This window comes from Embiotoca jacksoni, unplaced genomic scaffold (assembly GCF_022577435.1).
Source record: "Embiotoca jacksoni isolate LCO1_2020_lvr unplaced genomic scaffold, fEmbJac1.0.p SCAF_6, whole genome shotgun sequence".
In the NCBI taxonomy this organism is placed as follows: Eukaryota; Metazoa; Chordata; class Actinopteri; family Embiotocidae; genus Embiotoca; species Embiotoca jacksoni.
Window position 1 is genome coordinate 12,125,680 of NW_027185414.1, and position 25,910 is coordinate 12,151,589.

General features: G+C 41.9%; 2 protein-coding genes across 3 annotated transcripts in view; one reads left to right on the top strand and one right to left on the bottom strand.

The window, feature by feature from the left end:
• Nucleotides 1-9,304: 9,304 nt before the first annotated feature.
• On the bottom strand, nucleotides 9,305-22,900 carry immp1l (inner mitochondrial membrane peptidase subunit 1). 2 transcript variants are annotated; one of them, XM_069174641.1, is made up of 6 exons: nucleotides 22,659-22,900; nucleotides 15,699-15,806; nucleotides 15,497-15,585; nucleotides 15,161-15,287; nucleotides 10,053-10,163; nucleotides 9,305-9,455 (listed from the first exon to the last, which is right to left on the bottom strand). In XM_069174641.1, the coding sequence occupies exons 1-6, from the start codon at nucleotides 22,773-22,775 to the stop codon at nucleotides 9,384-9,386; spliced, it is 624 nt and encodes a 207-aa protein (XP_069030742.1). In that variant the 5' UTR covers nucleotides 22,776-22,900; the 3' UTR covers nucleotides 9,305-9,383. The 2 variants fall into 2 exon arrangements, with proteins under 2 accessions (XP_069030742.1, XP_069030743.1); XM_069174642.1 differs by having other exon boundaries at nucleotides 22,624-22,671.
• The window catches only part of elp4 (elongator acetyltransferase complex subunit 4), a 55,557-nt gene continuing 52,435 nt past the window's right edge, over nucleotides 22,789-25,910 (top strand). The window contains exons 1-2 of the mRNA XM_069174639.1: nucleotides 22,789-22,972; nucleotides 25,011-25,046. Coding sequence (XP_069030740.1) covers nucleotides 22,795-22,972; nucleotides 25,011-25,046 — 214 coding nt within the window. The 5' untranslated portion in view covers nucleotides 22,789-22,794. The remainder of the gene's footprint in view (nucleotides 22,973-25,010; nucleotides 25,047-25,910) is intronic.

Below are 25,910 nucleotides of genomic sequence, written 5' to 3' on the forward strand. Positions count from 1 at the left end.
AAAACACATGTGCGTGTCTTAACCAGCTGTATGTATATCAGGTATCTACGTGCCTAAGAATGTTATGGTATAAAAAGAAACCCCCTGACTCATAAAATATATAACACAGCCCATCTTGCAGATTTTCCGATTGGAAATATTGGTGCACACACAGTCCATGTGCACCCAAACACTGGTATGCCATCATATATTTAAGTAGACGCTTTAGTAAATGCTCCTTCAAACTGTTTTATTTTTCTGTAGAGGCAAAGGGATCCTACAGTAAAAGTCTAATTATCAACACGATGGCTGCATTTTACAACAATTAGTCCTCCATCCCATATGACAATATAGGTTGGTTGTTCCTACCCTCAAAACTTAACGCCCCTGATTAGGTTTAAACACAGAAACCACTTGGCCATGGAAAGATTATGGTTTGGATTCAAATGATCCCTTGAACTGTGTTGTCCATTTAAGTAACTACATCCTTTAAATTATGCGACCTTCTTCATCATGGCAGCGGTAAAAGCTGGTTTAAAAACTGTTCCAGCTCGTGGTTGGAAACGTGAAATGAAAAGGGGTGTCCTGCACTCAACTTTGCTGACACATCAAACCATCCACTCAAACCAGTTCCTCCTAACAAGGAAAAACTCACATTATATAGACGTCATCTGAACTGCGTCACTTCTTCGGGATACCAGACTGTCCTTATTTATAAGCTCTCTAGAGGCCACTTAACTTTAAATGAAGCTGTGGGTCGTAATAAGCTGCTTGCACAAAAGATCTGTAGGGTTGTTGTTTTGGAAGAGGACAGTTGCAATTATACAGAACCAAGTCAATAAAAAAAAAATGCATACAGTGCAACACTTTTCTGTGACAAGTAATTAAAATATCCCACTGCTTTCAGTAAACTTCAGTATCAGCTAAGTCAACCGAATCTCACAAACCAGCCTTGTTGTTAACAATTTTTAGAGTTTAAGACATTTTTGTGGTTTAGTCCATGGTTAAGTCTGTTAATATGCCTTTATAGTATTGACATCTTTCTCAATGAGTCAATTGCAGTACCTGCCCTGATGAAGGCCTTAGAGGCTGAGATGCGTTGGCATGAGTTTTTACTATGATTGAATACCATGACTGATTAAAGGCTTTTTAATTAACCACCCTCTTGAATGCCTCAGATTTCTTCTATTGCATGTTTGTTTTGTCTAAATATAGGACTGAACAATGTAAATGAAATCAGTGTCACATTATTAATTTGAATGAATGAATATATTTCCAACAATCAAAATATTGTAGAGGTATGTGAAACAACACAAAATTCTCTAACTTTCCATGCTATCCAATTCATTAATCCAAACTCAAACAAATAAAGATTTGAACAAATCATGGTATAACCCATCTTAAACAATAATACTGAGTCATTGTCGTGTCAAAAGTACTTCCCTATCTTCTCTACAGATACAAGACTTTTGCAGAACAACCCCTCTAGACACTCCTTTTTATTCAGCTTTTACTGAACTCGGTGAAAGTCTTATCATTATCTCTCCCTCAGTTCAGAGGCTCCAGAAATCTGTTTGCTTTCTCACAGCATTTAAGCTGACATCACCAAGAACTCATTTTACCAGTCTAGCAAAGTCCCTGACGTACACAGCATTTTCTCTGACACAATGGATTCCACAAACTCACAAAAACTCCCATAATGACAGTCTCTCAGTCCATGGCTGTCGTTGATGTTTGGCTTGCACTGTTGCTGATCTTGCCCTCTTCTCCTGCTCTCTTCTTTCAAGTCCACCCATTTGACAAAGTGAAAACACAAACAAAAACCTCCCACAAGCTCAGGCACGCACACAGCCAAACCTGACATTCTAATTAGTTTTAAAAGTAATTGCTCGAAATGATTAGTTGAGTTGGGCCACTTTCCCTTGTTACCTCTGAATTGGAAATATAATTGTGGCGGACAGTAATTGGCCAGCAATAGACTGTTGGTTATTGTAGTCTGTTGTGGCCGGCTGCATCATTACCACGGCTTGGACACAGTTCAGCTTTTGAACTACAGTGACTGAAGAGGAACACAAACACACACGCACGCAATGCTCTGCTTCGCCATGCCAGCCCTCCATCACCACTCGGGCCCATGCCCCGCTCCAAGGATCTAAGTTGTTTTCCATCCTGACTCTCTTTATTTTCCCTTTTTCTCTCCTCCCTTTCGCTGCCCCTGCCCTCTACCTTAGGGGCAAATGGACTGCTTGTCGAGTGAAAGAAAGGCTGCAAGCTAGTGGACAGAAAATGGGGAAGAAGAGAAAGTGATTGGAGAGAAATACAAGATGGGACTCGGGTAGACGGTGTGAGTGTCAGGGAGTTTGGTTCCTGGTTGAGGAAGTAGCTTTTCTGCATCACATCCATGTGTCTACACATCTGTCTATGGTTGTGTGTGTACTTTGTTTTGTGCATACTCTCCCTATCATTGCCTAGATCAGTCTCTGTCTGTTTATGTTAGTTGTACAGAGTTTCCTTTGCTAAATTGTCTGGAAGCCGAACAGCCCCCCATCAGTAAACCACGCAGAAAGGGCTGCGTATCCCACTACGGGATCCAGGACATGCCAGAGGGACCACATGCACGTACACAGACACACAAACACATACTGAGTGTACCTTTTTCATTCTGACTCACAAGCAGACTCACTGAATAACTGGCGGACCATCAGAAAGAAAGACAGGCACATACACTTCAGAAAATATTATACAGGAAGCAAGAGCTCCCACAGCAAATTTGTATCTTCCAATTATGCTCTCCGTCTCTCTATTAAGCAAAAGGAGATATAGGTCAGAGCTGTCAGACTAAGGCCTCTGTCACCCCTCCTCCTCTCCCCCTTTCTGCATTACTCCTTGCCCGAGGACAGAGGTCCCATAGCTTTCCATTTGGACCCTCAGTGAGTGTACTGTATGTACAGCAGAGGCCCCACACCCCCATACACTCACATAATCCCACCCACCCGCTCCATTAGAGGGAAGGAGCACTCATAGTGTTGACTCCCTTCAGGGGGGGAAACACCAAGGCCAAGGGCAGGCTAATGTTCTCACAAAACCCTTAGCCTTACTGTCCTATTGACTTTATTCAAACAACCTTGAAACACAATCAAAAATATACAAGAGATTACTTTTGAATTTTAAAACTTCATAGTTTGAGTTCTTTCATGAAACCTGGCAAAAGTTACGTTTTGCCTTCCAGATAGTCTTTGTGTTTGTTTTTTTTTCCTCTTTGATTAATGGACTGTGAGTATTGACAGCCTGGTGTGTTTGATCTTCACCACAAACTGACAGTAGGGAGCTCGATAGCCATCCTACCCAGCCTCCAATACCATCTGTCTAGTATGGATCTCTGGAGGTTGACGCCTGTTGGCTTGGGAGATGTACACACCACAAGCCTCAAGGGCTGGCAGAACAGAGTTGGAGGAGGAGTATCTGCCCCAATTGAAGCTGTTCAGTCATCTTCACACACAGAATAGGGACTGGTAGAGTATACCCACTCTTTTTCATGCTGTCTTTCACCGACTTTCTCCCTCACTCTCTCACACACACACAGAACAGCAAGAGTGATCAAACGCGCGACTGTGATGTCTTAATTAAGAAGTACTAACAGGCTTGATTAAAAGGAGAGAATGAAAGGATCCGTCAATGAAAGGAGCAATTCCCTTATCAGCTAACAGCAACACAAGTGGATAGGAGAGGAGGGAGTGTGAAGAAGAAAGAAAACAGGATACATCAACAGAGCAGAAATATGCAAAGAGAGAGAGAGACAGAGAGAGAGAGGAGCACTGAAGCATGATTGATTTCATGCAGCAGTCAGATTGATATGACTTCAACATAGTTAAAGTGTCTGACAAGCAAAAGTTTGGTGTCATAAAGGCTATGTAGGTTTTCATTAGTGACCTCATGTTGGTGGTATATCTTTAGAATGGAGATATTTTTGTTTGCAGGCAGCACTAAGAGAGACATTTGGCTGTCAGACTAATGCTGCAGCGTCTGACCCAAGCTTACTTTTGGGTCACGTTCTCCACCATGGATATGAAAACAAACAAACCAGGCCATTACCAGTGACAGGCGGTTCTCTTACTCTCTTTACCCATGCCTCCCGCTCTCCTTTTTCACGTGTCTTTGCTCTTTTAAAGGATTCAATTAACCTGAAATGAACTAAGGAATCAAGCAAACAGGTAGTGCCTATCTTCCTGTTTCTGCCCCGCATTCAACTATTCTCCACTCCAGTTCCCCTTTCCTTCTGCCCCCTCCAGTCATTTCTTATCTTTCTCTTTCTTAATGCTTTTATTTTGTATGTGCAACAGTTTTTAGGAGATACAATGGCAAGGGCAAACATGAGAACCCTGTTCCAGTCAATAACAATGATGAGAAATTGAATAAAATGTTTGTTTTAAATTCTATTGTGCAACATTTTTTATTAAAAGTAGTAGAATATTTTCTGAATATCCCCATTGGCCAGAGGAAGACAATATAAGAAAAAAAGACATCAGAAATTGGGTAAGTTTGGCTCTTAGTAAATATGAAAACAAGCCCAAAACAATACAGTCGCTGTTCATTACCTTTATTTTCACTTTATGAGAGTGGTTTGCTGTCCTCAATTTGTCACTGAATGTAAAAGGAAGATTTGGGTATTTTAAGGAAACCCTTGTCTTCGGAGGGTCAAATTCTGTGGCAGAGCAGCAACAAAGGGATGACTGGCTTGCCAAGGATTTGGACACCATGTAAGTAATTTGTGCTAATTTGGCCCCGTCACTTATAGTTGAAGTCAAAGGAAAGTAAACCTAAAAAGTGAAAAGATTTCTAGATACAGCAGTTTTAATGTAATGGTTTTCCACTGCATAAACCAAAAAAGTCTGAACTCTGTTATGATTTTACACAGGTTTGTTTAAAAGTGTTGGGAAGCAGTAGAAGGCCTACAAATGAGAAGAAAGTTGGAGACAATGATTTTGTGGCTCTCGAGCAAGCTGTGTAAAATCTGGTGAATTGCCCCAAGGCAGAGTCAGTTAGGGATGAAGAATACAAGTCTGAAAATGAACAGAAATGTGGCAGTGTGGAGCGAGAAAGAAGTGAGCTTTCCTGACGTCTGTACATGGAGAGCCTGCTATTCATCTCTGCTTGAAGCTACATTAGCTGCTACCACCATAACACACCAGAACCTGCAACCACATCGTCAGAAGTTGAGTTGCATTGTGCAGGCGTCAGGTTTGGAATAAAACAAAAAAAGAGAAGAGATGATTCTCTGATTTTGTTACTTTCATTTCTAACCCTTTTAATTTTCATTAGTTTGACATTGTTATGGAGGCAAAATTATTATAAAGAAATCTTTTAAACGTTTAAAAAAATTCTTATATTCATATACCAGCAATACATTTTAGGGATTGTGAAAATTAGCTTTCACTTCGCCATTTCAAGCATTTAAAATCATACAGACACCTAAATCTGAGTTTTCTTTGCAACAGCCAAAACTTCAGCATATATTCAATATTAATTTCCTTAAGACATCAGATATCAAGCATTCTTCCAACATACAGCTAACATTAACACAATACACGTTTTTTTTCCTGTCCCCATCTTCTCTTACAGAGGCAGCAGACACACCTCAGCCCTGCTGACAGCCCACAGCCTGACTCTGCAGTGCTGCATAGCTCAGCACAGCTGTCTGTTGTCCGTTTCTTCCTATCTCGATCTCTTCCTGCCTCACTCCCAGCTTTGTGTCCACTCAGCATGATAATGATATACACCTCTGCCCAGTCATCTGTTTGAAAGTCACGTACAACTAAAAGTATGATGACGAAAGCAACATACTGTATAGCTCATGTATCTGTGCACCTCACGTAATATGCAGGTCAAATCAGGCCCCTGTATCAGTAAACCTAAATGACCAATCTTTACTTTAATGGTGCCAAATTCACCTCAGGGTGGACTGGCCTCCATCCTTGGGGAAAAGCGTTTATTCCAGTAGACGCGAGTTGGTGTGAATCCCCAATCTTTGGGTTTAACCTTGTTAAAGATGCTGTAAAGCAAATTCCAAGATTTGCTTCTCAATACATTATATACGTGTGAAATGAGTTGCTGAAAGCATGTGGAAAGTTTGAAAACTTTGTCGCACTGAAATGTGGAGTTAGACCGTTGAACAGTTTCTCATCCGTCTTCAACTCAAGTTTTTTTAGGCGGGGCTAAAACCCAACCTATCTACCTCACAACAACCTATCTACGTCAGATCACAGCCGGTTTATATAACCTTCTGCATGGCTCCTCCTCTCACACGGTGAAACGCTATAAAAGCCTGGAGCTCATTTGCATAAGAGGTCATCCCACTGGACTTCAGTTCTACTCCTGCCGTGGTCTGATTGTTATTGTACATCAGCTGGCTGCTACAGGACGTCTCCCTCCACCGGCAAGTGCATCTTTCCTGGAAGCAAGAACCTCCAAAGCAGCGCTGCAGCGCTATTTAAATTCCCTACTGATGAAGAAAGAAAAAAGAGGTGGACTGATTTCATGAAGAGCCACGCTAAAGGAGACTTTAGTATCAACACCAACAGCCGCCTCTGCAGTGATCATTTCACGATGGGTAGTTTCAACTTGGACCGGAGACGGACGGAGTTCACAGTTGCACCGCTTCTCCTGCAGCGCAGAGCCGATCCGAGTTTCACCCTCACGGCCGTTCATCTTCCGCCACCAGACCGCCAGCCGTGTCCGTAGCCGGACCGCGCCGCACGGACCAGAGGAGATCTAGTCCTCCTGATTAATGAGGGTTGTTTTTGTACTCCGGTGACGGTGTAACGTTACAATCACCGACCCTCTCGGTTACATGTACCGGTACTGGTCCGGATAAATGAGCCCAACTACATGTGCAGGAGGCTGCAGAGAGCAGGTGGAGGTGGAGGTGGAGGGACATCAGTGGAAGAGAAAGACTGTTGGCTCGACCTGAGCAGGTTCAAAGTTTGAATTGACATGTGATATAATGAATTGATGTGATGTAATGCAGCGTTGTGCATGTTGCAGTCGTTACAGAACTAAATCAACTCCTCCGCTCTTATTATCTCCACTATTGTAATGCAGGTCATTAGAAGTAGTTGGAGACTCACTGTCTGCTGTCTCTGGTGTCCAGTTTTAATCCTGTGTTACAGCTCAGGGGGACAAGCTGGATTTATATGCATCTGTATGTTTCACTCATTGGACAAATACATTCTAATTTTATTCTGTTTTCACAAAGCAGGCTGCTCCATCCACCAGAGACAGAGCCACTGACATCATGCATGAAGTCACCGAGAGGTTGGATGTCAGACGGACCGTTTAGTGGGGAAAGAACTGCAGCCACAGGACTCTCATACTGAACACTGAACACCTTCCAGTGAGTGGGCGGAGCTTCAGCTCTTCAGAACACGCCCCCCCCAGTCTCACAGCAGAGAAGACTGCTGATTATCTCACGATTTCAAAGCCTAATTTAACAAACTTGTCTCTTTTTTTTCATTCAAATTTGGATGAGTAGTTAACAACCCATATTTCTGTGGTGTTATGAACTTAAAACTCATTTTGATTTCTACTTTACGGCATCTTTAACATTACTCAAATCATAAACAGCCTTTCATCCACCAGGGTTTGAGCTACATTAGTAAACAGCCACAGCTCCCTCTATGGGGCAGTAGCTTTAAAGGGACGCGCCAAGATTACTTGTGTCAGCACTTCAGCTGAACAGTGGCACTGTGTTGACACAGAACAGATGAATATAAAACCTTGAGAAACAAAGATGTGCTTGAAGCAAGGCCCTGCACAAATATTTTTCATATGCACATATACACACAAACACACAATCTTGAGTGTCCCTCCCAGCAGGCACAATCACACTCAGGCAGATAATTCAGTGTCACAGAGAGCCTTGTCTCTGACCCTCTGGCCCCCTCCAGACAGAGGAAGCAGCTGGACAGGGACCCACGGCTGCCTGGAACTCACTTCCCCCGGGGAGCTGTAAGGAGAAGAGTCCCTCTCTGCCTCAAAGAAGGACCAGCTGAGCTTCCACAGCTCAGTATGTGAATGCGCTGTTATGTCCCTGTGTCCAGGAAGGTCTGAGCAGCATGAGCAAGCGGTACAAATGTGCAGCCATGCAGCGCTTTTTAGGAGAGTCAGCAGCCTGATGAAAAATATGATATCACAATGAGCTTAGTTTTCCCCTCTGTTCTGAAAATGTGCAGCTCTACAGGCTTTATACTGTATCAGAACAGTTTTTCCTTTCTGTGTGCCTATGTTTAAATTTTTAATTTTGTTCAGAAATGGAAACTGCATCACTTACTTTAATTTATTTTAACTAAATTTTTACTTTGATTTTAACTATTCTTAATATAAAACAAGGACACGCTCCCTTTTCCTCCCTCCATGCTATTGCTTGCCCTGTTAAATATTTTCTGTGCATATGCAGTCATGTAAAACTTTAAATGTATACAGTCCAAAGAATCAAGTAGAAATCTGCAAAAGCAATGTTAATCAGTATTCTCTTAATCCTTTATCCCAATAACGGAAACCACGTTTCCTACAGAAAGCTGTCAATAATGCTGTCTTGAGTGCATGTAGGAGACTTTGTTTCCACACACACACACACACACAATGTATTCAGGGGTGAGTGAGGCCCTTACTAAGTGCGCATTAATATTGTATAGTTAAATGGGAAATGTTAACAATTTTTCAATTGCCCTGGCAGCCTAATGAAATATTAAACAATCAGAGAGCTTTTGTTTTACCATAATACCAAGAAAGGGTAAACATGACATTAATCATATCTTTTTAGGGGAATGAGACGAGTAATTGCTGACATCGTATGTTGTCGATTTCGACAGATATCCCTTTTTAAAAGGACATTTAGAAACATCCAGTAAATATGGGGTTTAGGTGCATTTCAGATCCAATGAAATCAAACAGTAAAACTCAACCAAAACTTACAATTCCAGTCTATGTACTGATATGTATGATTTGTATTTGTTGATTTAAAACTTAAGTATTTGTTTTAAGTCTTAATACTGAATGAACACAATCCCCAGCATCTCATCTTTGCTTCTGCCAACTCTGCCATTAGAAGTTCCACAGAGACACAGCTTTACTCACTGCTCACGCAATGCTGTTCCTACAATGCTGCACAGTTACAATGAACACACTGTAAGCCCCAGATGACAGTCAAGGCCTGACAGTTATAAAACAGCACAATTAATGAAGTATGTATGAACGCAAAGTTTTTTTTCCCCCCAAAACAAAACGTACCTTTAAAATACTCAGTCTGATCTTAATTAAACAGGCTTGATTAAAGAAAATGTAAATATCAGTTTTATTCCAAAATAATTGAAAACACAGCAACATACAGTATAAACAAAGTGTACGTGTCAGTCTGAGCTTGAGTCACTGAGTTTGGTTGGGCTTTCACTCAAGGTCCCAAAACTATGTGGCGGCCAGAGCTGTATAGGACAAAGGACACAGAGTAAGATCAGGTTAAAAGAGATATAAGACTCACAATCACAAAATAAAGAGCTTCCAAATACGTGCAACTCTTTATCTCACATCTTGGACACATTTGCTAATGTGGCTTTTAATGATGCATTTGACTTCATCAGAAAATCCTGTTATGTTATCAGCTGTCGTAATAGGGCCTCCAGTGGAGTGCCGCTGTCCAATCAGATGGACAGAAGGTTGGCTGACCTGTTTCCAGGGTCATGGTTGCTATGACATCCAGTGACATGACAACATCGCAGAATGGAAAGCTAGACAATATGTTGTCGAGGCTTTGGTCAATCAGACACATTTGCTTTGAACTTCCAACTGACTCACATCTATGAATTGTGCTTAAGATAGATGTATTGGACTAATAAACAAAAACAAAATCAAATAAAAGAAAAAAACAAACAAACAAACACTAGACGGCTTAACCCAGATCTCAACACCCAACACTAGAACCCGTATATGAGAAATACAAATAAAACTAGCTTCCTGATTTTTTAAAAAGAACACATTTCCTAAGTTTTACATGACAACATACAGAAGAGCTCCTCTGTTACCTTTAAGGAAACACGCCCTCGAATGAGAGCATAGGGAATTGGGCCATAACTCCTTGAGTCAGTGGAATTCCTCAGGTTGTCCCCTTCTAGCCATACATGACCTTTCGGAACCTAAAAACATCACAGCACACAGAAAGAGGGCAAACATGATTAAGATGTGGACCGTTCAACTGCTCAACTAAGGAATCAAATTGAAAGCAAATCCCTGAAATTACAGTACTTCATTTTAAAATGTAAAAGTAAGTTGAGTATGTAGTGAAAATCCACCTCAACCCCACCTACTACCCCCAACGAATCGCTTCAGCCTTTCTTAACGTCAACCTGCATGTCCCTCTTTAACCCTGCACCGTCTTAGGAGAGGGGTCATGGGTCATGGGTAATGGGCAGGGTCGGAGGGTGGGGATTTAGAAGAACTTCAAACAGGGTCATTAGGCTGTTGGCTGAGATCTGCGCCCCTTACCCAGGGAGGGCAAAGCCAGAGAGGGGCCTGAGATAGCTGGGCAGAGGGAGAGAGAGGGAGAGAGAGACAGGGAGAGACAGAGAGAGAGAGAGCTAAGCTGCGGCTAGCAGCAGTGTCCAAGGGTCTCCACCGCGGTCCGACCTGCCAGTGGGGCGGTCATCCAAGCGGGCTCTAATTCACAGTGACACCAATTATGATTAATCTCATCACTTTAGGAGAGTAGGCTTGTCAAGGCCCTAATTAAGTGCGCTGTCTCCCCTATATGTGCAGACAGGATCAACAACACATTATATTGTCATAATGGGCATCACAATCCACGAGTCTATTTTTGTGTTGCCTAACTTTTTAACGGCAAAAGTCCTCTGGAAGAAAGAGAATAACGTGAATAAAGAAACAGATTATTATCCAGCATGAGGTGACGTCACGTCTACGCCTCTGCTTTGGATTCCTTATTCCTATCACCCGTCTGTCTGATTAGAGGCCTCAGTCTTACTGTGGGATGCTGCATTTCATTTCATATTTGATAATTGAGACAGATGATGTGACATAATCACAAGCCAGTGACACGTTGACCTAACATGAGGTAAACAACTCGCTGAATAACGACGACACAAATGAATATCATTAAAGGAGTCATCTGAGAACCATATGTCAGCATGCTGGATTCTCACCATTACACCTCATTAACATGGTAACATATGCTGGCTCCCAAGCACAGGAAAAAGAAACACCCCCGTTTGTCATCTGCCAAAACAGAACCCCCTGTTTCTGCTCATTTTCTTTCTTTTTAAAGCATCATCTTGGTTGTGCTCACCCTGGAGGCATAGCAGTTTGATTAAGAAATGTCAAGTGCCTGTCCAGAATTCAGTAAAATCACTGCAAACATAAACATCATTTACTGAACATGTGTAAGCTTCTCACAGCCAATTTTATAATGTTTGTTCTATTTAGGATCGAAAACATCGCTGCAAATCGGCAACATCTGAACGACAACAGAAAAACTAAGTGATTCCCGTAAAACAAATGACATCATAGAGAAACTCAAGCCTGACTAAAGAAGAAAGAACTTTAAGGATCAAACAGGCCATATTTCAGAAAAGTGAGAAAGTGAAGAGGTCTGAAACTTGACCTGCCGTACTGTGGCCAGCATGAGGATAAAAGCTTATGTATATCACCTTGCAAGTCACAGGTGTGTGAACAAGAAAAGAAAAACATAGCAAGTCGAGGGAAAACCTCTGAATTAAAACTGGATTGATGCAAAGTAGTGGTGTGAATCCAGATAATGCACATTCCCAGATTCTGCTTTTCAAAAGAAAACTGCAGTTTCAATCACAAATAAATCATAAAAACCATGAGCATCAATTCTTTTTTTTTTTTTTTAAGGTTGTATGAAGGTTGTAATTAAGATGTTTCTCTGCAGACAGGGTGGGAAGACATGCGAGTAAACCGTCATTTTGGCACATAACAGGTCTGATTTTGACAGAAGAACAGGTGAAACTGTCATCAACCCATGTCATTTCCAACCACACATACTTCCAAAGATCCAGCTACAGTGAGCTCAACACAGAGTTGTGGTATTTGCATGCGGAGTCACTTTGATCAGCTCTGCCGGCGACTCCGGTGTGATGGATGGCAAAGACTGCACCTGTCCCGCGGTTGCAGGCTGGGTTGACGCCAGGCATTGTGTACCTGTCAGAGACGTGTCGAGGGAAGCAGAAACTGGAGCTCTCCTCACTGTGGAGGTGTGTTGTTTAACAACCACACCATTACAGTGCTCATTATGTTAACATGATTGGGGTGGGGAATTATGTTCAGCTTAATACAGGAATATTAAGTTCATCTTTCACCATATTGCTCTGTCTATCTTTACTGCAGATAACAGAATGTATAGAGACATTTCATCTCCCTCATGTCTTGCAGTGCTCTCTCTCTCTCTGGTATAATATTAGGGATCAAGTGTCATTGTTTTGACACAATAGCTCAGACACAGAAATGATTCCTAAAAGGTGACAGGGCAATTAGTCTGTTGTTGGATCTCTGAGGGTGGAGAAGACCTGCCTGTCTGTCTGAACAAAAAAGGAGGTGATGACAGGGTCTAGCACTGCCTTCCAAAATTCATCTTTACAAGTCCGCCCATAATGCCTCACACCATCATAATAATCACACACAAACACATATATCCCGTGGGGGGAAAAAAAAACTCCCTGAGGGAGCCCAAACATTTAGTGAACAGCAGGTATTTTCGCAGTTACCCCAAACGCTGTCACACAAAGCCAGTAATTTTGCTCCTGGGAGTTAAAAAAATAAAAAAAATAACATAGCAACACATACATGGGGCTGTGTGAGAAAAGAATAAAACCTTAAATTATTATGCATCACACCATGGCTACTATCATATGTGTGTGGACTAATTATAATTTGTTTTAAACCTTAAAGTTGATTTGAGACATGTTGCCATTGAGAAGTGATAATCCATTATTACATTTTATTATGACTCTCACAGCGACACTGCATGTCCTTTTTAAATAAAAGCTATGTTTCAAAATGGGAAAAAAAATAAAAATAATAATAATAATATATATATATATATATATATAAATAATATTCCTGTTCAATAAAGGCAGCGTTGTAAAATCTGGCCGCACATGCAGTCTCGGAAACCCTGACTTGTGGATGCCTTATAGTGTATATTACAAAACCCTCGTGATCCTGAAATGGAACATTGAAGTGAATCAGTCTGTAACTAGATGAACTAATGGACAATGTCATGCACCAAACTCACAACAGTTATGCTTCAGACTTGTTTCAGTGACCTGAAACCTACTACACTCATACTACACTGGCTAAAGTACCCAACAGATGAACAATAAGTGAATAAATTTGAAGGAGACAAGTCATTGGAAGACAATAGGTATCATCTTATATTTGACCTAAACCTAAAAATAATAGTTCTCCACGAGAGGTTGAGATTTTTTTCAGGACACCAGTGGGTTACGTGATTCCTGTGGGATGGGAGTCGATTTCACTATTCATCACATGAGTGGGACGGGAATCAGGAGAAGACAATGGGAGCAGGTGGGATGGGAATGACTTAAGATTTTATACATAAATATGCAGCTCTTGTATAAATAAACATCATTGTCTTTATTTTGAACATAATGCTAGTCATTTTGTTGTCTTTTTGTTTAGCTCTGGTGGTTGATTGTAGCCACCTGACCAGTGCATGATGTGTGTAGATTGATGACCCGTGATGCAGCCACTAAAATTGAATGCCTACAACTGAGTTGGAATCTGATTTGGGAAAGACATAGAAGTTTCTGTTTAATATATCCCAAATTCCATATGAACCAGTGATCTTGGAACTGCCAACTTGCTGGCCAAATGGTGTGGATAAAAAACTGTGCAGTGCAACACAACATGATCTCAGAAAAGGATGATGAGAACATAAAATCACAATCAATGCTGAAGTACTACGACCCCTAAAAAACACAACGTGGGAACGGGATAGGACAAGAATCATTCTACTAGGATTGGAATGGGACAGGACAGATATTTATTTTTACTATCATGGGACTGGGGTGGGACAGGAGTATTTTTATGGGACTAGAATATGACAGGAGAGAAAATCCACACCAGTTTCACCCTCTGTCCTCCACCTAGTGGCAAGTTTAAACATTACTCAAACTGAGACGTGTGCCACCACATTCTGGGGCCACAAATCACAACACAGTGATGCCACCTCTTATAAGTTCAGTCCTCTGTATGTGGAGGTGAAGCTGAAAGAGGAAACCTATTTATTTTGTTTTTCATTTGATGAATGGCACTTAGAGGCTTGGCTTTGTGCTATGTTTTGCTGAACCCATTCAACACCTTGCCCATAGTCTATAAAATACACAAGACATTCAAAAAACATGCAACATAAACACAACCTTTGGTTTGTGGACATATGCACACATGCGCCCGCGCGCGCGCGCGCACACACACACACACACACACACACACACACACACACACACACACACACACACACACACACACACACACACACACACCTCCTCCCACCCATCAGTCTGTCCATTCGGCTGGCACTAACTCTAACAGGCTTCAGAGAGATTGCAGGCCTGAGCTGTGGGTGTTGGGGAGAGTAGTAATAGAAAAGCAATGACAGTAGTTTCAGCAGCAGAACCCCTGTTCACTCTCTGGTTTTATCACTGTTCTGAGGAAATATAGGTGTTGTCAAAAGCTGATATTTTGACCAATGACACAAAATGGATGTGTGCGGTCTAAAATGTAAACAACTATGAGTCTATAGTCTGTGGTACCCACATGAAGAAATAGTGAGAGACAGTTTTGCATTATGCATAGAGATTCTGTTTGTCATTTTAGGGTGAACCAAACTATCAAGTGTTTTGTTGTAAACACCTTGTCCATTCGATCTCTATTTCACTGTATCTTTTTAACCTTTTTTTTTTTTTTCTTCTTCTTCCAAAGAGACGCACTGAGTTTCGGTTGTTTGAAGCAAAACAGCAAATTTGCTGCCAGAAAATCTTCCTTGGTAAAGTAAGTAATCAGAGGATGTATACGAAAAGCAGCTGAAAAGCATGACACCTTCAGTAAATGTGGGCTTGTGGGATGTAAACATACTCACATATGTGTGGGTCTTGAACAGATTTGATGGGGAACTTGTGCAGACCTTGTCACCCTCCAATCCAATTACCCTTTTACAAATGTTCATATTTGGGTCAAATGAACTCCTGGCAATTATTACATCACCCCTGAAAAGACAGCATGTACACAATCACTCAATAACAAATCAGACTCCATTAATTCACAAAAAATGCAAAATATCTCCTAATTGATGAGGGGAATTAATAGAATAGTGTTGTCATTTTCTTTCCTTTTTTGAGAAACAACAACAGCAAAAAGGTCACTAATCTTGAAATGAATCTCAACACTGCATATGAATCCACTGACTGCAACACACTTTTGTATTTTGCAAAGATGACGACTAATCCGTTCAGAGAAGACAACATCATTGTTGACGATGGTGGGCTCCATGGATGGACCACAGCACTGAATTAAAACAACAACAAAAAACATTATTTCTTGTGCATATATGAATTATTACAATTTGAGAAAAAAAACAAAAACAGAAAAAGGCCAGTAGTTATTCCAGCAATACAAACCACCACAAATTCTCCAATGTATTCAAAGGCACAATGTGTGATGCAGCCATATTGAATTGTGTAGCCCACAAAACCCAAAGTCTTCCCCAGCACGTGGCGGAACATCACCTACAGAACAAAACAAACAGAGGTTATGGTACAGTGTCGTCATATGTATGTCTGAGCCCTGTATGGTAGGCTTATATCCCTTACAACTAAAAACAAAAGCTGTTTGGGGTTAAATTTTTAAAGGTGTGGACAAGGTTGTCACAGTTGGCCTACTGCTAAGACGGCACATTCTCTGGTGTTTCATTCTCAGCGGCTGAGCAACCAGTTCACACCAGAAAACTGCCCTGAACTTTGATCCCTTGTAGGATGGACCAATCAACACCTTGTACTCAGGTGACGGACAAACACAGAAGCTGTGACACATCCAGCCGAGCAGCTCTGCACTGTCTGCAGCTCGTCCCTGACACTGTGCTGCCTCTGCTACCACCACAATCATTAGAGCAGTTATCAACTTCTGTCAGCACCATAGAAACACAAAGACACCCCGAGCACCCATAAAACGGCCCTGCGAACATGGTCACACAAACACACCCGAGGACGATCCATGTGTCTTCTAAGCAAACATCCCCGCCACACTCAGGTTATTGACTTTTACTCAAGCTGCAACCGGTGGGATGGACGGAGGAAGGTAAGCCAGTATTTACACACTGTCATGCAGAGTGCATACGTAGGCACGCACGGGCACAAAACACACACACACACACACACACACACACACACACACACACACACACACACACACACACACACACACACACACACACACACACACACCTGCATAAACACAAATAAAAGAACAATAGATACCGCTTGGCTTAGATATTAGTCTGCACTTCAAACATTTTCTTTTAGCCCAAGCTGCTGTCCTGCCAGTCCACCACAGGGTAAAGAAATCTTTTTCTCCATCTCCTTCTGTCTCTTTCCCTCTTTCTCTCTCCATGTCTTCTCTCCCTCCCAGGGTATTATTAACCAAAGCAAGCAGAGCGGAAACCAAAGCCCCAAATCCTCAGAGCTCTGGGAATGACTTCCCAAAGATGGACAAGGATTAGACCCCCAATTTCTCCCTTGCCCCGCCACCTCCACCCCCTTTCTCCCCAGGTTCCCGACAGACCGGGTGTCAGGTGGCTCTCCCAGCCCTGCCAAAGGTGTTACCCCTAATCCCATTACCCCCCTCCAGTCTTCTCTAGCCACAGACACATACATGCACACAATGCTCTCTCATTCACTCCAACTATACTTCACCTATTAAATCCTCTATCTATTCTTTCATCCCTAGCATGGTTTGTCTCTTTGGCCCATTCGCCATCCTTCCTGATCCAGAAAAGACCAACTCCATCCTTTCACCTCCCTGTGTGCTGCTACTTTGCTTCTTCTCTCTGTTCCCTCATCTCCCCTGGCAACCCTCTGCTTTTCACCGCCACTGTGAATGACAGAGCTTGAGCAGGTGAAGGGGGACATATATACGCTCGGCACATAGCCCGAATGAAGTGCCCCTTTCCAGTGGCAGCCTGCTCCGGTCTCTTGTGCTGTTCCACAGGAACGATAAACTCAGGCCTCCCCCAGCTGGTACAATCACACCTCTGGCCCTTTAATTCCTCTGTTGGGAAGCAAGTGGCCTAAAGGTTAATGTGAATCTCAGGTCTGCACTAAGGCAACATGTTCATCTCTATTTGTCTTGCTCTCAGCTTGCTCTAGCAGCATCTCACATCGCAGTACTGTAATACACTCTCAGAGATGATCTCACATGTGCTCTTCCTTCTGCTAGAATAGGGATCAGGAATCTTTGTTAGCACTCATTCGCAAAGCACAGTGGACAGCCTCCCGTACAGCTGCCCTCATATCTCTGTTCCATCGCCACCCCCTCCCTCCAATCCAGCATGCATTCATCATAGGTAGGGATTAAGGGACTTTGCATAACAAGATCACACGGCCAGTGACTGATATCAAGAGAGTCCATATGCAGCCGCCTGGTTTTCTGAGGCACCCTCTGTCATTGATAGTGTGTGTGTGTGTGTGTGTGTGTGCATGTGGTTTGATGGTGTGTGAATGTGCACAGACAATGGCATTACCTATGGGTTTCTTAGAGAGTATATATGTGAGCTGCAGTGACTCCTTTGGGACTCAGAATGAGGTGGACATCCACAGAGACCTCTGATTAGATCTCTATTACCTATAATTCCCCCCGGGCAAAGAGTTAGGCAGCCCACACTGTCTCTTAATACCCAGTGCATGTGTGTGTGTGTGTGTGTGTGTGTGTGTGTGTGTGTGTGTGTGTGTGTGTGTGTGTGTGTGTGTGTGTGTGTGTGTGTGTGTGTTGGGGGGTACCAACATTAATTGAATGCTGTATTACAGCTGTAAATTAACACAAAGTCTCTCTGTTAATCCAGGATTACACATCAAACATGTCCATGGGAAAACAAAAAAAAAGTCAAAGCAACCCTCCCTGCAGAACCATCTGTGGCCACTGGCCTCCTGTTGTCACAGAGCACAGTGTGGAAAAGAGGGGGATCCCAAATGAATAGCAGCTGATGGAAACATCTCATTGTGTGTTTAGCTCTGTGATCCTCTTACTGAGGGAGCCCCGTTCATTCAGGGCAGAGCCATCGCAAGCAGATGAATGGGGGGAATACATATTTTTTTACATTACCAAATATGGGTATAAAGTGCTACAGTAGCAGGAATACCTATTATACCTAGCCACTCAGCTGTCAAAAGCTTTTAGAATGAACAATTTGAGACACTGCAAAAATAAAATGTGAAGAAGGTATTTCTATTATCTCCACTGACAAAAATATAGAGGCTTAATGACCATTGCTATTGCAGACACGTCAATCAAAAACTGTTCAGCATTTGGAAAGTTGTTCTTTCATAGCAGTACAACTTCTTCAGGATTGAGACTATGACCGTGGCAACATTTAAGGAAATTAAGATGGCCAATGCATCAACACAGATGCCAATTCTTCAAGGTAGTGATTTAAAGACAACAATTGCAAACGTCATTAATTCAATAAAAATATTTTCATCATAATTCATATGCTAGGGGAAAAAACGCTTCAAATGAGGATAATAAGGTGCATCATTAAATTTTTACGGATTGTTCCTGTGCAACAACTTCCATTGAGTTTAGCTCATGAATGTAATATAATGAATTTCAACTGAAACTCAGCTAATGTAGGAATAGTAAACAACAATGACAGAAACCTAAAAACAACAACAGTGTATCAAAACTGATACCTAATTAAAATCACAATATTGAAGCCACAAGGAAATATCCAGAAAGGAATTACCGGTGGAGGTCTCAAGAGATTTGACCCTGTCATGGCTGAGTAGTGTTAATTGATATACATGGCCAGTCTATTAGAACCACAAAGAGAATTTCAATCCAAACAGCACACAAGGGCCTTGCAGTGGACTTCTTACACAACTAAATTACGAAAACATGGGCTGAGAGAGAACTGGGCAACAGGGGGGCTAAGAGGCTTATGAGCCCCTTGTCAGATATTCTTCTTCTCCCTCAGGATCCCAGATGGAAGGGAGTCTGGAGAAGCAGGCAGACCAGAGAGGGGACGAATCCCACCTCTGATGTCTTCCTCTGGGCAGCAGAAGGCAGGGGAGGGTGGGGCATTAGTCCTGTTGCGCCGAGCTTGATTTGATCTTAATGTGAGCTATAAAAAGGAGGAGGTTTGGCGACAAGGGGGGTCTGTTTCAACTATCAGTGCGATCAGAGATAATCCTGCTGATTTAAACACAGACACCTGGCTGAATGGGGAGTGACAGATGTAAAAGTCCCAGTCACAGAGTACTATGTCTCACCCCCGTCTCTCCTATAGGTCTTGCCTTCTATCAGATGCTTAATTGAAGGGACTGATCTCCATATTGCTCTTTTCATTGTTGCTAACGGCAACACAGCCGTGAAACAGCTGAGCGTGGTTACTATTTGAGGAGCTGAGGGTTTAAACCTACAATCAATGGGTCAGCCAGAGTAAATAATAGCCAAGTGATATGAATACAACTGCTAAGAATTGAAAGGAAGTGTAGGTTGACAGAGTCCCCAGCCAATTACGTCGAATGGAAAATCAGACATTAAGCCTTATTGTATTGACCACAAGTGATTGCGTGGTGCTGGCCTGGTGCGGAAAGACTTGAGAGATCTTATCTAGTGTTAAATCAGATTCACAAAGGAGTTTGGGTTATGCACTGCCTGACTTACGACACAGCCTCATATATCTTAACACTAGCCAATGACAGACACCTCAACTGAAAAGCAAACCTAAAAATTTTTAAGAATGGGATTTCCTTTAACTCTACTGGAACATATTTTTTTAAAATCATGCCTCCATACTATAGGTCAAGCTAAATATGGCTCACTGTATTTTAATGCAACATCTGCAAAAAAAAAAAAAAGTGTCAGGAAACCAAAATAAAGCTACTCAAAATATGCAATGTTGAATAAATGGAAAAAGTCAAATCCTTAGACAAAATTAGCTGTGTACAAAACCTGTCCTACGCTTTATTGTACTCGTGCCCTCAGAATATTACTTTCCTTTCAATGTTAAACAAAACAAATACGGTGCATGTTGATGATAATCTTGCATCCTCCGGACACAAGATGGGGACGACTTCTCGCAGTTGCACACAGATGGCAGAATTAGACTGAAGAAAACAAAAAGTCTCACCAGGAAAGGCCTGACATGTTATGACTGCTGCCATTATATGGCTCAATCAGATACAGAGGCTGACAGAGCTGACAAAAACACAGCAGAAAACATGACGCTTCGAAAAGCGGGACATTTCTGTTATTTTTATACAATTATGCTGATCTGTGTACACTACCACACACACTGAATAGTGCTTTAGAGCCCAAAGGTTAAACTGGGATTCAATGGGATATGTAATTAGGTGACAAGCAATGCAAAGAAGATGTGGAGAAAGCTACGTGTTCATACATCCTGCACGTTGCACTGCTGAAGCAACCTCTCCTCCTTCTGAGATGCAGGTCAGTCAGTGCATCTTATTTGTCTCATATAGGCTTTCCACAATGCCCAGTGTTGTCAGTCATGATATATTCCCTTGGTCTCCTGTCAGCACATATAAATCTCAACAGTGCTGTCAAAACAGCAGGACTGTCTCTGCTGAGAGCATTTGTAAAGTGAGCAGTTGGGTGATTGCTTCCTCTGGAGCATCACAGCATCCTGCGATCTTGTGCTGCCTCTGGCCCCTCTCTGCCACACAACGCTTTCTACAGCTGTCTTAAGGATAACCCTGATCACTCATCAGTCAGCCAGTATTAATAGTAGGCATTATATTTATATTAAGCTGGGCTTTCTCCTACCAGCGGTTCACACAATTGAACAACATTAGGAGTTGTCAAAATATATAAAAACAGTTTCGTTGTCAGTAGAGCTTGTTCACATTTTTAATTCCTATTGGAGAGAAAGCAAAGGTGTTCCTAATAATGACAATAATGGCTCCATCCTATTCAACTCTCATGACAGTGTGACTGTGAACAAGCCCATAACCCTGAAACCAAAGCAGCTTAATGTAATTGATCCATCATTTTTATTATTACTTGTACCATTTATTCATGTACAGAGTACTGTATTACATTCCACATCATACTGTGAGTGCAGAACGTCACTTACATGTATGAGTTTTTGTTGGAGGCTACAGAATACAGTAAGACAGTGACAATGATCCTAATTATTGAATAGTGTTGATTTAGTGTTATAAAATCAGCTCATATTGATTAGATGTCAAGTGCCATGTTGTTATGTTAAACACTAATAAAAGGAAATTTTACAGAGAGAATATTGGAGTCCATTGACATATTTACCTTCAGCTTCAATGGGTGGAGTGAACATGATCACAAATACACACAGCACTTCCCATTGAGCTGCTAGACGTGAACAGGCACACGAGGCTGCTCTGTGTTACTATGATGCACTTGAAGGAAAGCAACCATGGTACACTTATTACATTAAGTTACATAAGACTGGATGTAAATTAGTAGACAGATCATTACAAGGGCCATGTCTTGATGAGGAATGGATTGGGATACAATAGGAGGATAAATAGCCTCACCAATGCAGCTATTGTGATATGTTCTCATACAGTACATTTCTTTACTACTTGAATCTCCCATGTTGAATTTTGAATCTTTATGTAAAGATACACTCTGGAAATTTGGTATTAACACACTGGCACATTACTGTTTAAAAAAAAATAATTTGAAACGTACAATGTCATGTGTTCTACTTTAATAATTTTCTATTTTATTTCTAGTTAAATTGAATATTTGCACATACTGATTAATAAAAACAAATATCTAAAATAGTCCACTTTCCAGCAGCTGCTTTACATGCAGGTGAGAACACATGTTCAGATCTTTTGCTGCTTATCCCAAACCCTGTCAGCTTTCAACAACACAGACAATCCAGGCAGAATAGAATAGAATAGAATAGAATAGAATAGAATAGAATAGAATAGAAAAAAAACAATGCAGCACAGTAGCTACTTAATGTAGCCTACAGATGAGCTGAAAACGAGAGTAATGGTGAAGGGGCTTAAACTGATTCTCTGATCTTATGCTATGAATGGTTCCTGTTGTTCTGGGTTTTGTACCCTCATGGTTGTAAATGCACTGATTGTAAGTCGCTTCGGATAAAAAGCGTCAGCGATATGAAATGTGATGTAATAATAATGTAATGAACGAACAAGGTCACAAAGCTATAGCAGACAAATGAGATTGTTAGGCAATAAATAACTTCTGGTTATTGCCAAGAACATATAAGATCCCGTTTTTTTTGTAGAAAGCATAAACACAAACCAAACGATAGCTGCTAACTTACAATCATCGGCGGAGCTTTTAGTCACTTACCAACGTGTGATTCAAAGCGTTGACCAAACACTCACCATAACAAACGGAACTTCCGGTTGAGAGCGTCCAGACGCGGCGTCGTAACAACCGCTGCCCTCATTGGTTGAGCGCCGCCACGCTCCTCTGTGATTGGACAACACGCACCAAAACATTCAGCACGTCAGTAGCAGCATGGCAGCTTCCGTGGACGGTGTGGGGAAACCAACGGTCGAGCGGTTACCGTTCAACAGAACAAGTTTTCAGAAGAAAACAAGGAGCAAGTTGATCTCCATCCCCGGCACCAGACCTTCGGTTCAAAATGGACAGCTCCTGGTTTCGACCGGTGTCACGTCGCTCGACTATCTGCTCGGTCAGTCTACGTTGAGATGTAGCGGGGCGCTAGCTGCACAGGCTAACAGTGTGTTTCAATGTAACATTGGTTTGGTACCTGGACGATACTGCAGCGGAACTAATCACGGCCCGAGCACCGAGTACCGAGCACCGAGTACCGACCGAGCACCGAGTACCGACCGAGCACTGAGCACCGAGTACCGAGTTGTATGTCGTAAAGATGTCCGTCGTTGGTCGTTAGACGTTCTTCTTCTAATGTAAAGTGATTTGCCTTTTTTTTTTTTGAGGCTTTATCATATTCATAAACTCATGAACGTGGATAAACATTTGTCTCCCGGTGAAACATTTCGTATTCTAGTGGAGTCACGAGTGGGCGTGGCCAAACGGCTCGAGAGCGCCCCCTACAGAGATGCCCCCGGCGGACACATTTACCTAAATTCGTGAAATCCGGTGAACACGTGTATCACACCTGGACGCACAAAAAAGTTACTTTGCACCATTACGTCAACTCGACAGGAAGTCCACCATTTTCTTACACGTTGTACTTTGTCGAACTCCTCTTAGGGATTTTGTCCGACCGACTTGAATTTAGTTTCTATGGATAGAAAACATGTTTGGGATTAAAAGTTGTATAAATAATTCGTTTTCGTCGATGTGTGTGCCCGTGAGAGGCGGCCATTTTGAGCGTCTCGCCATGAAACTACGAGTTGCTTTAAATCTTATGTACATGGACCGACCTTCTCCAAACATCACAGGTATGATAACAGCTCCGCCCTGAAGACACCTGTGGGGTCATATTCGCTCATAGTCATAGCGCCCCCTGGTGGACACCGGAAATGACACTTTTCATACTTTCACATTCTACGTCGAGCTGGTTGATCCCATGAACGTAAAGTCGGGTTACAATAACCTGAACATGTAGTTGATGATATATTGAGACATTCGTTGGACTTTGTCGATGGGTGTCGCCGTGACGATGCGGTAAAGTTTGATGTCTCGCCGTGACACAGGAAGTTGATGTTTAAGGTCAAAGGATGCTTGAAACCTCACGAAACGTGTGACATACTTCCGGTGTGGTGAGACGATACATCTGATGTGTTTTGCGAGTGGGCGTGGCCAAACGGCTCGCCAGCGCCCCCTGCTGGAGACAGGAAACGAGTCAAAAATAGCAACTTTAAGCGGGGATACGCGGTCCCTCGCGCGCTGCACGTCGGGGAGGCGGCGCCCATACATCACTGCTTGCAGTTTTAATTCATATTGTCACTGCAATTAATTTCTCAAGGGGAAACGCTATACATTATAAAAGCACCTGGACCACTGTTCACAAAAATGTGTGGAACTCAAGTGCTGATGGTTAATGAAGCAACGTAACTTGGAGTAGTTACTGATAAAAGTTATAGCTTCTCCCTGCTCTGTGCTACTTTCATGTGCAACAGGAATCCACCTTAGTAATTTGGTTTTTAATAAATTTAATGGTGTGGCAATAGCTCAGACATTGCATTTCTTGTTCTTTCAGCCTAAACCTGTAACAGTTGTCTCAGATTATCAGCCATTAACCGTACTTTGCTGCAGCAGCATAAGGAAGGAGCAATGTCAGGCAGATCACATGGCACTCTGGGTTAAATGAAAAGGGAAAATGCAGTCAGTCAGCAAGGAATGATTTCTTACCTTACCAGTGGTCTTCAGTTTTCCAACAGGATTACTGGAACTTTAGTAGTGAGATGTCTTTTCAGAGAGATACTTCTATTATTGGCGGTTTTCCCTGATGACACGTCACAACAGGAAAAGTGTGAAAAAATGAATTAAAATTAGCAGAATTCCATTTAGCTGCTTAAATTTCAGGGTCCTGCTATTGCTGTCACACAGTCATGGGTTAGTGGGACACTATGTGACAAGTCAAAAAGGTTTTCTTATAAAAGGACAATGAAGGAAGCAGCGTTTGGCCAAAGGGATGATTCAAGTAGTTCACGGTGATTTAGAGAAAACATATATGCAGTAATATGTAAAAAAAATTATGTAACCGATATGTGACTCATTGTTTTTGTCTTCACAAACAGGTGGTGGGTTAGCAGTGGGAACTGTGCTTCTCGTAGGTGAGTCCGTGTCTTCAATTATTCATATCAAATATTGGTTTGGTTTCAGGTTCCCAATGAAGTACTGTCATAATTTCTTACATGTGATGTATTTCCCACTGACAGGGTGGAGTCAATTCTGCAGGATAATCATGTTTGTTTTTTAACCTGCTCTGTATGTGCATAACTTTCCACTTGCTGCATCTACCCTGGCTTTGTTTAAAGCTGAGAGCCTCCTACAGTGTTTCAAGTAAATATGAATTATTTCAAATGATTGTCATAGAGTGTGAAAATAAACATGGACAGTAAGCCCCTGAATGGCGCAACTAAAATACATCCGGAGAAACTTTGTTATCCTGTAAGGCAGTGGATAGCTTTCCATTTAGCTTGTGTTCATGAAGGAGAACTAGTAGTAAACAAATTCTTGCAACTTTCCAAGTGATAAATCTTTCTCTTAATAGTCCACTAGATACTGTAACCCACCACTGCGTTCAGCTTTTTGAGTTTCCACTGAATATAGTATAACTAAGGTGAAAGTCAGCCTCACACGTGTAAACTACCATTTATAAATAGGGTGCAGATAAATATGTAGTGTGGCTGGATCAGTCGGCAAGTTACCCTGCATGTAGGTCCCTATGCAGTTACCCATAATGGGTGTTACAGGTGGTGCCTTTCTGTGTTTTCCTCCAGTGAGCTTTGGAGACAAGCATTTGAAAAAATGTATGTAAAACATCATGTTTATTTGAAAAGCTGTCAGAGTACATTTTTCATTAGCTCCTTTACACATGCAATGGGCAAAGTTCACAACAGCACTGGACTCTTTCTGGACACTACACTTTTATCTTTCGGTTTCTTTAACAAGTTCAATGTGTTTGTCACAGTTAA

Coding starts and splice junctions, on each gene's coding strand:
- immp1l (XM_069174641.1), bottom strand. CDS start 22,775: ATGTTTTGGTGCGTGTTGTCCAATCACAGAGGAGCGTGGCGGCGCTCA. Junction 10,164..15,160: donor TGTTCAAGACCCACACATAT/GTGAGTATGTTT, acceptor TGATGTTTTTAG/GTTCCGAAAGGTCATGTATG. Junction 9,456..10,052: donor GAGGGCGTGTTTCCTTAAAG/GTAACAGAGGAG, acceptor TGTCCTATACAG/CTCTGGCCGCCACATAGTTT.